General features: G+C 49.6%; 1 protein-coding gene and 1 long non-coding RNA gene across 6 annotated transcripts in view; one reads left to right on the forward strand and one right to left on the reverse strand.

Moving 5' to 3' along the window:
• Window positions 1–13,664, forward strand: part of TMOD1 (tropomodulin 1) — a 27,062-nt gene continuing 13,398 nt past the window's right edge. Inside the window, exons 1-3 of one of the 5 annotated variants that reach the window (XM_036403629.1) lie at window positions 1–74; window positions 10,492–10,655; window positions 12,509–12,665. In XM_036403629.1, coding sequence (XP_036259522.1) covers window positions 10,536–10,655; window positions 12,509–12,665 — 277 coding nt within the window. In that variant the 5' untranslated portion in view covers window positions 1–74; window positions 10,492–10,535. Of the gene's footprint in view, window positions 75–250; window positions 320–466; window positions 536–7,941; window positions 8,083–10,491; window positions 10,656–12,508; window positions 12,666–13,664 lie in introns of those variants that run through there. The other 4 variants (XM_036403627.2, XM_036403630.2, XM_054517819.1 and 1 more) reach the window with 4 other exon arrangements.
• The window catches only part of LOC118699558 (uncharacterized), a 4,490-nt gene continuing 234 nt past the window's right edge, over window positions 9,409–13,664 (reverse strand). The window contains exon 2 of the long non-coding RNA XR_004982097.1: window positions 9,409–13,510. This is a non-coding gene — a long non-coding RNA (uncharacterized LOC118699558). The remainder of the gene's footprint in view (window positions 13,511–13,664) is intronic.

Consider the following 13,664-nt stretch of genomic DNA (forward strand, 5'->3'; position numbering starts at 1 on the left):
GCCGCCCTCCGCAGCGCCCCGCAGCTGCCCCGGGGATGGACGAAGCGCGCTTGCCATCCCGAGTGCGGCGGAGGGTAAGGGCCGACCAAGCCGGGGCCCGGGGCGGGGGCCGAGCCGGGCGCAGCTGTTCTGGGCCGGGAGGGGTGGCGGGGCCGGCCCCCGCTGAGTGACGGCCTGGCCGGGGCCGCGGCCGGGCCGGACCCCCGCCCCCGGCAGCGGCGCAGCCGGCGCGGCCAGGACGAGCCGCCCGGGCTCGGCACGGCTCGGCACGGCACGGCTCGGCTCGGCTCCGCTCGGCGCGGCGCGGCGCGCGGGTGCGGTAAGCGAGCGAAGGGGCGGCGGGCCCGGCCCGTATCGGGGCACAACATTTGGCCGGCGCCGGGCGTCCCCGGCTCGACAGAAATAGCGGGCGCCGCTGCGGTCCGGGCAGCGCAGGAAAGGGAACGGCTTGGGCGCTGGGTCGCCGTGCCTGCCTGCCTGCCTGCCTGCCTGCCTGCACACTTGCCTGCCTGCCTGCCGGGAGCCGTGCCCGCAGGTGGGAGCGCGGAGCCGGGATGCGCGGAGCCGGCGGCGGGCGCTGCGGCTGCCGGGGATCCCCGGGCTCGGGCAGGCGGTGTCCGGGACTCGGAGCGGCCGTGCCCCCCGCGGGCGGGCGGAGGCCCGCGGCGGAGGCGCTGGGATGGACGGATGGGCGGATGGACGGCAGGAAGCCGGCGGCGCTCACGCGTGTCCGCGGCAAATCCAGGCGGGGATCGGGAGTGCTGGCACGGTGGGAGGAGAGGGCTCTGCACGGCGCTGATCGGGTTGCAGAGGGCACCGAGAGTTCTTTACTCCTTTTGCTTGCGCTTGTAATCCGGAGCTCTTCTAAGGGATGGTTTTCCACACAATGAATCGCTAGAAAGCTGTGTTGCTTTTGTAAGGGAAAAGTGGAAATTAGCAGGGGGGAAGGTTCCTTGGGGCCGTTTGTTGTATTTGCCTTGGCCCTACTTTCTCCAGCTTGAAATAGTCACTGCCTTGAAAAGCATTGCCTTTCCTAAAGATAACCTTTCTTTACTCAGATGGACACAGCTTCTGCCCTCACTCTGTGCTCATCTGTTGCCCTCTGCTTTTTAAATAGTCATGGATGGTTTGTTGGGCAGAATCCATAGCCCTCTGCCTCCCTTCAGAGCCAGCTGCTCTCCCCTTATGTGGAGGTCCTTTCTACTTGCTTTACATCTTTCCTTGGATGTTAGGCTTTGAGCCCAACAAGGGTGTTCAGCCATGTGACTGAAGTTGTTTTTAAGTGTTTTGATTTTTTTTTAAAAATCCCTTTCTTATGTGTGACCTGCCAGATCATGCAGCAGTAAAGAGTGACTTCCTTGTTTCTCGTCCAAATTTGTGCTGAGAGGTGGCACCTTTTCTCAGAGCAAATACTGGACAAGCTTTTTGGGCATGGAACCCCCGCTTCTGGTTATATTGGCGAGCTCTTTTGTCCTCTTGAAAGGAGGAGCTGGGCTACAACATGGAAGCCAAGCACTATCTTGCTCACACTGCAATGCCCAAAACCAAATTCCTTTTGCAGTGCTACCTCCTGACAGCATCTGTACCTGTTGCCCTAATGTACACATAGCTGGGTATTCCAACCAGCGCACTGCATCACAGGCTCACTGCTTCTTATTTCAAAGTCTCTGTTTTCCCCCTGTCAGGGCTCTTCCCCCACCCCTCCTTCAGCACTGCATTGTTTTCCAGCCTGACTCATCTTGTTCTTCACACACTTCTCAGCTGTGATGGTCTGCTGCCTTTTCTCCAGATACTGTGGTTTTGCATAATATTGGAAATATGTTGCTTCCCCCCCACCCCCTTACTGTATTTGGGAAAGCCAAACAGATATGGAAACAGTCTGGTCTATCTCATTACTGATTTTCTTTGCTCAAGTTTCACTTTCATTCACCCAAAGGACCATTTGATTTATCTTTACAAAAGATCCTGAATTAACTCTTTGTAAGAAGCACCAGTCCTCTGTTGCCAGATGTGTAGCTCCTATTCCCCAGAGCAATGTGCTACTAAATGTAGTGTTTGCAGGTGAACTGTTGTGCTTTTCTGTGTGCTGCTTCACTGTTTTTCAGGTGTGTGAAGTTTTTGTGAAAGCACAGCTAGGGGGAAGGAAACTGTGATCTTCCTTCTGATTTTTTTCCTCAATAGCTGACAGTCATTTGCACATCATGGGCTAGGAAGACTCACTCCTCTGATCAGGCAGAGACCTGTAGACAAAATGTCTTCACTTGATAAAATTACCAGGCTCTTGGGAGAAACAGGACAGAAAGTTGTGTTCCATGACTCCGTGGTGCTAAATGGCCCCATGTTCTTGGGCACATGGAGGCAGCACCACAGGAGACTCTGTGGCTTTCCAGCCCATCCCCAGCTCCCAGCAGACCCCTCCTCAGATAGAGAGGTTCTGGCTACATATAGTCTGTGTCTGCAAATCTCCAAAGATGGAGATCCCCCTCTTCCTGAAGCCTTGCCTTAGAGCTGCATCACCCTCCTGGGAGGGAATTCTTACCACTTGTTCATCGTGAATGAGATAAACACACAACAAAGGTTATCCTGGGTCAGACCAAAGTCTGTACATCCCAGGGCACTCTGACTTGGGAGCAGCCTGGGGAAAGCTTGGAAGCAAGGTTGCAGTGGTGCTCCCCCAGAGCTCTTGCCCATGCAGGCTCTGTGCAGTTTGGTAGCTCTCCCAGCTGGAGCTGGTTTCTTTGCTTCTGCAGGCCTTGCATGATGGTGTGAGGGCCTCTCCTCTGTTAATGCCTCGTTCAGGTTTGGTGCACATTGTACGTTGCATACTCACTGCTGCTGGAACAGTGCCCATTTGGCTTTGGTGTTAATTAAGCATCAGCCTGTCTGGGACTGATTAGCTGCACCTTGGTGGGGCAGTTCCCTGCCATTCCCTGTGCTTCAGCCACACTAGCAGCAGGGTGGGCTTGGGATGTGCAGGCATTCATGTGTTACTAACAGCACTCTGTGCTTTGGCTCTGGCAAGGCTCTTTCACAGGACATGGCCATTGTCTGCCTGAGGATCTGAGGCACTGCTCAGTGCAGGACAGGAGCCTTTCTGCTCCAATGTTCACAATGCAAAACCAGAGTGCTCCACAGAAACAGAGGTGTCCATCTGAGGGCTAAGAGAAACTCAGGAAAGATACCCAGGATCACTTTCCAGAGGAGACTGTGGTGGCTATGAAACTTCCAAGTGGAAGGGTTCAAGTTGCAGAGCAGGAACTGAGTGCAGAGTGTCACTAATGACTCAAGTGTGCCTGCATGTTTTTCACAGGGATTAGTAATTAAGCAACTCGGTGCATGCCAGGTGCATGAGACACCCTCACCCCAAATAGGAGAACACATAACTGTGTTTACAAGTGTGTGTCTTAAAAATATGTGAAGTGGGGGGGGATACAGCTGGGATGCTTTGTGTTTGTGCTGTTAGATCTTGGCCTGGTCACCAAACATCCAGGCTATTTGCTGATGAGAGACCACTTGGTGAGCACCAGTATTGAGCTGTGTGTCTTGCAGGCTGCAGGGCTATTGACAAGAGGAGAGCCAGGAGATACAGGAGTTTCTGGATTTTGGGTTAGGAGTTGGGTGAGCTGAGAAGACTGAGGAGAGTGCAAGCAGTGTGAGACTTTCCTCAGCACTAGTGGATAAAGGGACAGGTTACAGCTTGAGTGCAAGGAGCCTTCCCTAGTGTGTGCATGACCTCAGAGAACAAGGTGTTTGCTGTGGAGCTGTCAAGGATGGGAATGTCAGCTCTGACATGAGGATATCCATGGGAGTGAAGCTGCATCATCAGAAAGTCTTGCCCATGGCCTATTGAACTTTACTGCTGCAGGGGTTGGGTGGTGACGGTAGCTGCAGATAGTGTCACATGTTCTGCATGGCTGGTATGTCACTGCAAGAGTCACAAGTCATGTGCTTTGATAGACCCAAAATCCTTTCTTCCAGATGTTTCATTCAAATATGAATTTCAGGATGTCTTAGATTAACAGCTGCTTGTTGGGAGGAAGCCTAGATCTTCCTTGGAGAAGTTTCAGTTCCCTGAAGGGGACAGCAGATTGGTTGTTGGATTTCCTTAAGAATGAGCCTCTTGCAGAGAGGCTGACAGTGCCTCAGTCTTTCTTGTTGATGGCTGACTTGCTTGGAGCAATGAAAGTTGTGTGCTCTGCTTTCTACATCTGATATGGCAGAGCTTCTCACCATCTGGAGCATCCCCTCTCTTTACTCTGTCCACTTTCCTCATCCAGGACATGAATTTGTGTTTTTTCTTCTTTAAAAATAATTTCCCTTTAGGCAGAATGTGACTGACTGCATTTGGGTTCCTCTGCAGTCTTCCTTTCTCCAGGCTGAATAAATCCAATTCCTTTTGCTTGTTCAGCTTAGAAAGACCTGTCTTCTACTAGAGGAAATCAAATTGCATGCAGCATCCATCTGCATCTCAGTGGTGCTAAGCAGAGGGTCCCCTTTGGGTCTCCCATGTGGATCTCCTGGCTAGACACTTTCTAATGCAGCTTGGACTCCAAGCCCAGGGCAGAGTCTATAGAAAGTCTTTTGTAGCTTTAACTAGAGTTTTCATCATCTTGTACATTCAAGGCGGTGATGCAGGGCCCAGGCAGGCCAACAGTATACTGGGTGCTGAAGCCTGGGTGTGTGTTTATGGCTTGTTAAAATGATGCTTTCCTCTCTGACTAGAAAATGAGATCTGCTTGAAAAGGAGTCTACAGAAATGTGCAGGAGGCCATTACCTTAAGGGACTGGTCTTAGGCATTTATCTTCCTTTAATTTTAAGAAGAACAATGTACATTTGAAGTGGAGTAAACTTTTGAGGCTCTGTACCCCAAGTGCAGGGCATGTAGTCACTTGCAAAGCCACCACTGGGCTCTGGTAGTGTCTGTGAGTGAAGGGACTGTGGGGCTGAGGTGTGATGTTGGTACCTGTGTGCTGGGAGGAGACACACCTGTACCAGCACAGCTGCACTGACTCCCCTCGTGGGCAGGGTGAATCGTGGTCACAAGCACCCACCAGTGAAGAGTTCTGCTGTGTGTGGCTGTGTGATGACACTGGGGATGGATCCAACTCCTCCTCTGCTCTGATTTCCTACTGGGTTTTGCACAATTCACATAGATCACATTTTTAGATGTGGTCTCAGTAGGAGCTGATGTGCATCTTTCCCTTCATTGCTGCTGGATCTGGCCATAATTTGTTGGTCAGTTCTTGAAACTGCAGGGAGCTGGTTATGTCTTGGTTACCCAGTGACTCAAAAAGCAGAGTTGCCCATGGAGTCATCAGCACCCAATTATGTTGGGATGCAAGCTCAGGGTTTGAAAACTTCTTCTTCTCTACATCCCCACCATGCCTGCTCCAGCACTACATGTGTAACAGCTACCCCTTCGCCGAGTGCTTCTGGTAACCCCACCTAGCCTTAGACCACTGTGCAAGTGCCCCAGCTCTCCCTCATTTCCTGGCTGTCAGCCAGAGAAGATCTCTAGGCTGACAGACCCTTTGGACACGTGTGCAGCTTCCCAAGAAATAAGGGTCTGAGTCCTGCGTGAGATTTCATTAAGGTTCACTACTGGCTTTAAGGTTTGTCACCACATAAGGACTGACCACATAAGAACACAGTTTTTGTTTAGAAAAAAGCTGGAGATTATTTGTTCCTCTCATCTGCACCTGGGTGACTCACTGAGATTTAAGTGTATGCACAGAAAGCACCTGGTTTCTCTTGAATTTATAGGATATGGTCACTTGAGGTATGTATAGCTCCTCCATCAAAAAACACCCCAGACACCTTTTAAGTTATGCTGCAAGTAAAGGAAAAAAAAGTATTGTAGCAACTCTAGGGGGGATGGTTGATATTGGTTTGTTATTTTTATACTGCAAAATAATAATTCTGAACTTTGACTCAGATTTATACTGAAGCTGTAAAAAAAAAATCTCATAAATCAAAACCCTGTGTGAGTGAAACAGGAACAGTTTTCAAGCCATCCCTCATGATATGAATTCCTGCCTTCACTGCTCCTTAAATACAGCTTTCATCCTGAAAAGACTTCTGTCTTCAAACTTGGCAGTTTTTTCAGGAATCATCAATAGCTATGCTGGTCATGCTTGGCTACCTCCTTATCCCAGAATCCAAGCCCCATGCTCTGCTTTCACATTTCAGAGCACAGAAAATGTTTTGTGGTAGATTCATGGGCTGTCTGGGGCGAGGATGTTAATTTTTTTCAGACGTGGCTCTCGTTGTGTGGCAGAGTACACAGAACTCCTGTCCTCTGCCTCTGGTGGTTGCTGGGTGTGGTGGTGACCAGGGATGCCCCAAACCCTCCCACGTGCCAAGCTTTGGGCACGGTGCTGCCTGCCCAGACCCCTGGAGCCAGGGCTGGCTGGGCTGATAATGGAATTTATTCCTGGAAAGCCCCGCACCTCTGCTGAGCTTAGTTGCTCTTTCTCCCTGTGTTTTGATGAAGGGAAGTGCTTTCTGTCCTGTGCTGTCCTGGTGCTGGCATGCTGGCACATGTGGGAGGTTGTGCGGGGAGGCGCTGCGCTGTGCCCGGCACAGCGTGCGCCAGGTGTGTCGCACACGGAAGGCCTAACACAGCACGTGTGGCTTCCACTGTGACATTTTTGTGTTTTCTTGAAATTTGTCTTGCTGCTGTTCCTGTCACTTTACCCAGTTCTCCCTCTCCTCACTTTTTCCTGGGGTTGTCAGATCACAGGGGGATAATCCAGCAGACCCTTCCACTCAGCAGCACTGATGCTGCTCCACAGCCTTCCCAGCAGCCTGCTGTAGCCTGGGCCCACTGCTGCCCTGCTCCTGCCCTCCCTGCTCGTCCACCTGAGGAGCACAGCCAAGAACTGATGCCTGCCCTCGGATGGTGGTGAAACTGTGGGCCACATGGGCCGCTTTCCCGGATGGATTTCCACTGCTTCCCTGTGCAGACGTCAGTGCTGCTCTCAGGTTTCTGCACCCCAAAAAGGTCATGGTGCTGCAGGGGGCTGTACCAGTGCAAAGCACTGTGAAAGGATTATTTCCAGTGTTGCACAGGATGCTTTTCATTTTCACTTATTTTCAGCATCCATTTGTTTTCTCGGCACTTTTGAACCCTTCAGAAAGGAACTGTTCTATCCCCCTCATGATCAGCAATGTTGTTTTGTTTGGTTTGGTTTTGTTTTCCCATATTCATGGTGAGAACAGTCTTTCCTGTAGATGACCTTTTATTATCTCCCAGCCAATTCACTTTTTCTCCTTTAATAGTTTTAATGATTGTTGCGCATTCCAGCCTATGTGCTGCTCAGACTTATTAAATGCAAGTGCTTGGCTGTCTTCCTGTGTGACTGACAAGTACTTTGAACAAAGAGACCTAATATCTTGCTATCTTTGTAATCTATATGAATTTCAATTTTTTGAGGACTTAAAGTTTCAACAGTGTCAGTTCTGTGCAGTATGTGTATATTGCACTTATATTCTTTTGTGATGCTTCCTTAGCTGACTGAATGAAGTGTGATAGGGTTAATGAAAAAGAGTGAGAACTCAAGTTCTGCTGAAGGATCTTGTTGTTTAGTTTGAGCTGAGGTGAAGGTGGAACCTGTGTTAAACCATGCTTGTACTCTGGCACAAGTCAGGGAGAACCGTTTTGTGGTGGTGGATGTTCCAATACTCTGTACAAATGAAAACAATTTCACTTAGGCAGAATTTACCTGCTTTCTTATCACTGGCACTTCAAAGCCCTCTTCCATTTAAAGCAGATGGGCTGGTTTGCTTTTTCTCCCAGCAGTCATTAGCAAGATAGGGTAGAAGAGGCCTGGGATGTGGAGATAAGGGAGTGCCAGCGAACACACTGGTCCTGGCAGCTGTGCAGGAGGAGACGGAGCTGAACAGCTGGTTCTGCAGGCAGGGGAGCAGTACAGGATGTCCTGCTGCCACGGGCAAGGCTTCTCCTCTCCGTGAGCAGTCCTCTCAGTGTGCTCTTCGTGGGAAATGTGCGAGGTGCCGGCACCGTCCGGCTGCACCAGCAATCTGGGAGGGCACTGTGCCCCCCGACACTTCTCTTTGGGGTACGTAGCAAATTAAATTCTCTCCACGGGGATTTCAGCTGTGTTTCAGCAGGCTCTGCACCTGTCTTCAGCCCTCAGGGCCTTTTCTATATGCAGCCTCGGCTTCATATCTCTGCAAGACGCTTTGAAACCTGAGGCGTTTTCCAGAAGCGTTGCCTGTGTGCACTGACATCCCGTGTCTGTCCTGCCTCTCGGTGCTGACATCTCTGCCCTTCTGGAGGGAGGCAACAAGGTCACCCCGCGGGGCTGCACTCTGCTCCCAGACAGGCCCCTGCTTGCAGTCTTGCCTGCATTCCTGGGAAGGGTCTGTGGCTGCCTCTGGGAATAGTTGTCCTCATGTAGCCAAGACAGATATTGCTCTGTGTGTGTGTTTTAAGCCATTTTAGGGAATGGGGTGGGTTATTCTCTGCCTTTCTGCTTGCTCCTAGCTCCAGCCCCTTCCATGGCAGAATGGTCAAAACTACATATGGCATATGAAATCCAGGCTGGTGGTGGCTCGTGCACTGCTATCTAAGGCTGCAGTAGCACAGCACATATCCAGATCCAAGTCCAGGCTGCTATTCTAGGATCTCCTCCCTCAGTGTTCATGGGCAACTGCAGTAAAGGCTGTGCCCTTCTCTGTGCCTGCAGGAAGGGCAGGCTTGCAAGGGCTGAGCTGGCTTGTAGGCTGGCTGGTGTGTGGCTGCTACCTGCCAGTCTCTCAGCACAGGGAGCCCTGCACTGAGGGCTACAGGGTGCTGGTGAAGCATGGGAGCGTCGGGTTCCTTCCCCCCACTCAGCCAGACCCACTGAGCCACACTGCTCCTGCTTCCATCCACCCTTCTGGATGCCCTTGGCTCCAGTGCTTACGGGCTGATGGCTGCTCTTTGGAGCAAACCAGCCCAGTGAAAAGCTGATTTTCACCCTCTCAGTTCCCAGAGAAACTGAGGGAGTTTCAGGAGCTGTTTCTCCCATCAAGAAGGCACCATCTCCTTGCGCTTCCTAGGTGCCGAGTGGCAGGAATGTGAGTGATGCAGGAATTGCCATCACACTAGTGGGGAACCAAACGTCTGACAAGATGACAGCTTCTAAATTTAAGGGCTTGCTGTTGAGCAAGCATGTGTGCATTACTGTGCCCTTTTGTGACCAAGCTAAAGATAATTTTCCTATCTGGAACAGCAGCTGTGTTGTAACTTGCATAAAGAAACTTCTCCACTAATGAAGAGTGATCATAAGAGCATAATCTGTCTGGAGGGGACAAGCAAAGCTGGAAAGATGTGATTCAGGGTAGGGCTCTGATGTTCCACAGGAGCTGAAAAGAGACCATTTATAGAAACTCAAAAGATGTTTGGCTCACTACACAGGCCTTGCTGTTATTTTTAATGTAAATGTCACTTAAAAGAATAGCAACACTTTAAGAAAAGTTACTTTAAATTATCTAGGGCTCAGTATTCTCTGCAAAAACAGAGCCAAAAGAATATAAATGTACAGGCAGTGCTGTGGAGCAGAAGGAGACTGTCAGCAAAAGCACAGAGTTGGATATGCTTTTGTGTGTTATGCTGAGTGTACTTTTAACCCACCTGCATATTTTGAACACATTGAACCTTTTTCTCTGCCGTCTTTTTGCTTGCAGAGGTCAAGTTACATGCATATGATTGTGTATGGCACTTTGTATTAGGAGACATGGGCCAAACCTTGGGGTCAGCAGGGATTATCCAGATCGACCATTCACTTCTCTTCTTGCAGGGTTGGTGTAGAACGTGCAGTAGCACACAGGTCAGCTGCTTAGCTGGCAGCAGTGCAAACATGTGCTGTCCAAGGAAAGGTGGATCACTAAATAGCACATTTAACTGGCAGCCTCCTGAACCTGAGTGGATAATACTTCCTGATCTCCTTGCAGCTTTAAAATACGGGAAGAAGTGCCATGCACTGTAGCCTCGTGGAGGTTTCAGGGCTCAGAGGTACTCAGTGGTGCTACAAATCTGTTTTCCCCTCCGGTAACAATGTTATCTGGAGTGCCATGTGCAGGGCGGTGTTATTGGGGGCTTGTAAGGACATGAGTGAGAGCTGAATGCTTCATGACTTACGGTTTATTGTCCTTCAAAGAAATAAGTGCCCAGGATGCTTCATTAACATCTAGCACTGCTTGCAGAAAGACATCCCTAGCCAGGGTCCTGTACCAAGAACTTCCTCAGTCCTGTCCTGTAGATCCGTGGTGGGGCCATGTGCTACTGGAGCTGCCCCACTCTCTCGTCCCTGGGTGATTATCTGTGTGTCGGATATGAAAGGGGGGCTTTGAGCAATCTTTTGAAATCAGCTGTGCTTTAAGCACAAATCTCCAACTCTGGAATGTTCAGTGTTCCCCAGCCAGGCGGGCTGCAGCATCATGCTTCATGTGTTCAGTGTTAACACGTCTTGTTTTCATATCAGGTTCTGTTACAGCATAAAAGTGAGATCCACGAGACTGCTCTAAGATGTCTTACAGAAAGGAGCTAGAAAAATACCGAGACCTGGATGAAGATCAGATCCTTGGAGCTCTGACAGAGGAGGAGCTCAGGAAGTTAGAGAATGAACTGGAAGAGCTGGATCCTGATGTAAGTAATTTTTGAGACGTTAGGTCGTGAATCTTAGTAATTGTGGGGGAGTGGGCTGCATTAGTAATCTGTATTTCAGTGGGATCCTTTGCAGAGCCTGTACTTGGAGCGAGAGTGAAAGAGACTGGATGCAGATACACAGAAGAATTTTTTGACATTGGAAGCACAGTCTACATGTGTATCTTTGTTTCTGTTTTCCTCCCCTTTTCCCAATGTGATGAGCATCTGTGACTTGCAGCAGCAATATGAGCCAGGGCTGGTGCAGTGCAGTAATCCTGTGGAAAATGGATCTCTGTTTCTGAGCAGGCCACCTAGGAGGGAATGCTTTGCAGGTTGCTTGGTTTGAGGGTTTTCTGGGTTTTTTTTTGGTGTTTTGGGTTTGAGTTTTTTGTAACAAACTTCAAATGGCCTGTATTTTCATCCATTTAGGCAGAAATCCAAATCCTGGAGTTTTGCAAAGTGGGACAGTTTATTTTTAGCAACCTCCTAGCATCAGCAGGAGCTGCACATATGCAAACATGGGGGCTGCTGGAGCCAAGCTGGTGAAAGGTTTTTGGAGCCAGCACTGCCCTGTTGCAGGGGATGTGCAGAGCCAACTGGCTGGCCTCTGGTTTATGGCAATGTTACTCGAGGAGCTCGGGAACTGCCAAGTGAGAAATTGTTCCTGCAACATGCAGTTGGTGTTTCTGGAGTAAACGATGGGTGCTGTAGATTGCATCATCAGTATTTTTAATTGTAATGCAGGAAAATATTTGAGAGCTGGCAAACTGGCTCCTGGGATTAAGTGTATGGGCTGATGGGCTGATAACAGCTACCTCATAAGACACAGGGTGAGGCAGCATTCTGTGAAAGATGAAGAAAGGTAAAATAATTATGGACATCTGTCAGTGCAGGTGTAGTCTGCCTGAAGATTGCATTGTTGCTTTGCACAACATGAAGTTTGTGAAAGCAAGCTGTCTCCTATGCCTCCCTGCTTGTGCAATTCACACACTTCTCTTGCCCTCCAGGGTTGCCCGATTCTAACTGCTTCCTGTTAGTAATTTTCCTTCCCAGGCTTTTCACGGATACAGACATAAATTATAATGAAGTACTTTTATCAGGCAGGCATGGAAAAATCAAAGTGTGTTGTTCAGCATCACCTTGGATGTCTTAAAAGTAAATGTTGACTTCCATCCAGTAAAGCTTTAAAGAACATGCTTAGTGTCAAATCTGGGAATAGTCTTACTTACTGCATTAAGGCTGTTCTATATTTAAATATAAGCAGGTGTTTACGTGCCATATGTGTCAAGCACAAACCAACTTCCCGTGGAGGCTTACGTGACTGAGTTGCTACTGAGTAGCAAGGAGGCAGCTTGAAAAAAAGCTGGGATTCGCAGGGGTTTTGCTCTGCAACCAAGTGATCTTCTCTGTGAGACCCTCTCTGTAGTTTTGTGATGGATCGTGAAAGGCAGAAGAGACCACCACAACTCTCTGATCTGCTCTGTGAAAGATCATGAGATTTAACTGAACTGATTCTTGTTGGGACACATGGAGCATTGTGGGCACTTGCACAGACTCATATAGTGGGGAGAAGGTGGCTGAGAGCTTCCAGAAAGAAAGGGCTGGAGCTGATGTTGCAGAGAAACATCTACTGGGCAGCATTTGAAACTGAAGGGGGGAAGGAGCATTACGTGTCTTGGATGATGTGGGACTCAGTGGGGCTGGATGGAGATAACCTTTGACACAAGGAGAAGCAAATTGTCCAGCATTGTAGAAGAAGAGTGGTGCAGTGAGGGGAGTGCAGAGGGAAGAGTCTTTGATGGATGGGGATTGTGGCTGCAGAGATAACCTGTGTTTCTCACCTCCATGTCTAGAATGCACTGTTGCCAGCAGGGCTCAGGCAGCGGGACCAGACACAAAAGCCACCAACTGGCCCCTTCAAAAGGGAGGAACTCATGGCTCACCTAGAAAAGCAGGCAAAGGACATTAAAGACCGAGAAGACTTGGTTCCTTTCACGGGTGAAAAGAGAGGTATGGTCATCCTTTGCACTATGCTGGGTGTATCACAATGAAGGCATAGAGGGTGCACAGCAGAAGGGTTGTGTTTGATCTGTGTAGATAAAACTTCTTTTTGACACTACTGGGGGGGTGAATCTGCTCTCTCTGCTGCCTAGCCCCAGCCCAGGCTGGCTGACAAACTGGGGTGGGCCCAAGAGGTCCCTGTGCTGGCTGATTTGGGCACCACCTGATATGTTGTTAAATGCTGGGCAGAAGTTGTACCACGGTGCAGCCTTCTCCCATCCCCATGCCACTGCATCTGTATCAGGTTCTGGGAAAGAAATCATCTTCTGTTCTCTCCTGTTCCTCCTTGCCCTGTTCTCCTGTGAGCTCCTCACGTTAAGCTCCATGTTTCACTGTTGCCTTTCACTCTCCATTTTGACCCCGTGAGCTTCTCACCGTAGAGAAACTCCACAGCTCTCCACAGCTGTGATGAGGCCCAGCAGTTCCCATATAGTTTTCATAATCTCTTGACAACTCCAGCCTTATTTCCCAGTCTCCTGCAGGTTGCTGGTTTGTGTCTTCCTGAACCGTACCCTGCAGTGGCTGCTGCACTCCTGCTCTGCATGGCCCTGAGGCCTGTGAGCAGGGGTTTTCTCTGCCTCTTTTCTTTTTGTCTCCTTCGGGCATCTTTTGCTGTTCTTCTTGTATATGACTCATTATCCAAGTGACTTTCCTGTTCCCATTAGAACTCCAAATATCATCTGACAAGGGACATGGTCTGGTCAGTCCCTGCCTCTGCATTCCAGGAACTTCTCAGTAACTTCTCGCAGCTGTTGTGTCTCCCTCTGAACCGTGATTCCCCTGCAGCAGAAGATCTGGTTGTCCAGTGGGAAAAAAAAATGCATGAAAATATGAGCATATGAACATGTTTCCTAACTGAGGGTCTTTCTGAAAGGTGCCTCCTTACTGACCAACATGGCACTCTTAAAAAGAGCTTGCATAAAATCTGTTCATTTAATAAAACCTGAG

Source organism: Molothrus ater, chromosome Z (assembly GCF_012460135.2).
Source record: "Molothrus ater isolate BHLD 08-10-18 breed brown headed cowbird chromosome Z, BPBGC_Mater_1.1, whole genome shotgun sequence".
NCBI classification, from domain to species: Eukaryota; Metazoa; Chordata; class Aves; order Passeriformes; family Icteridae; genus Molothrus; species Molothrus ater.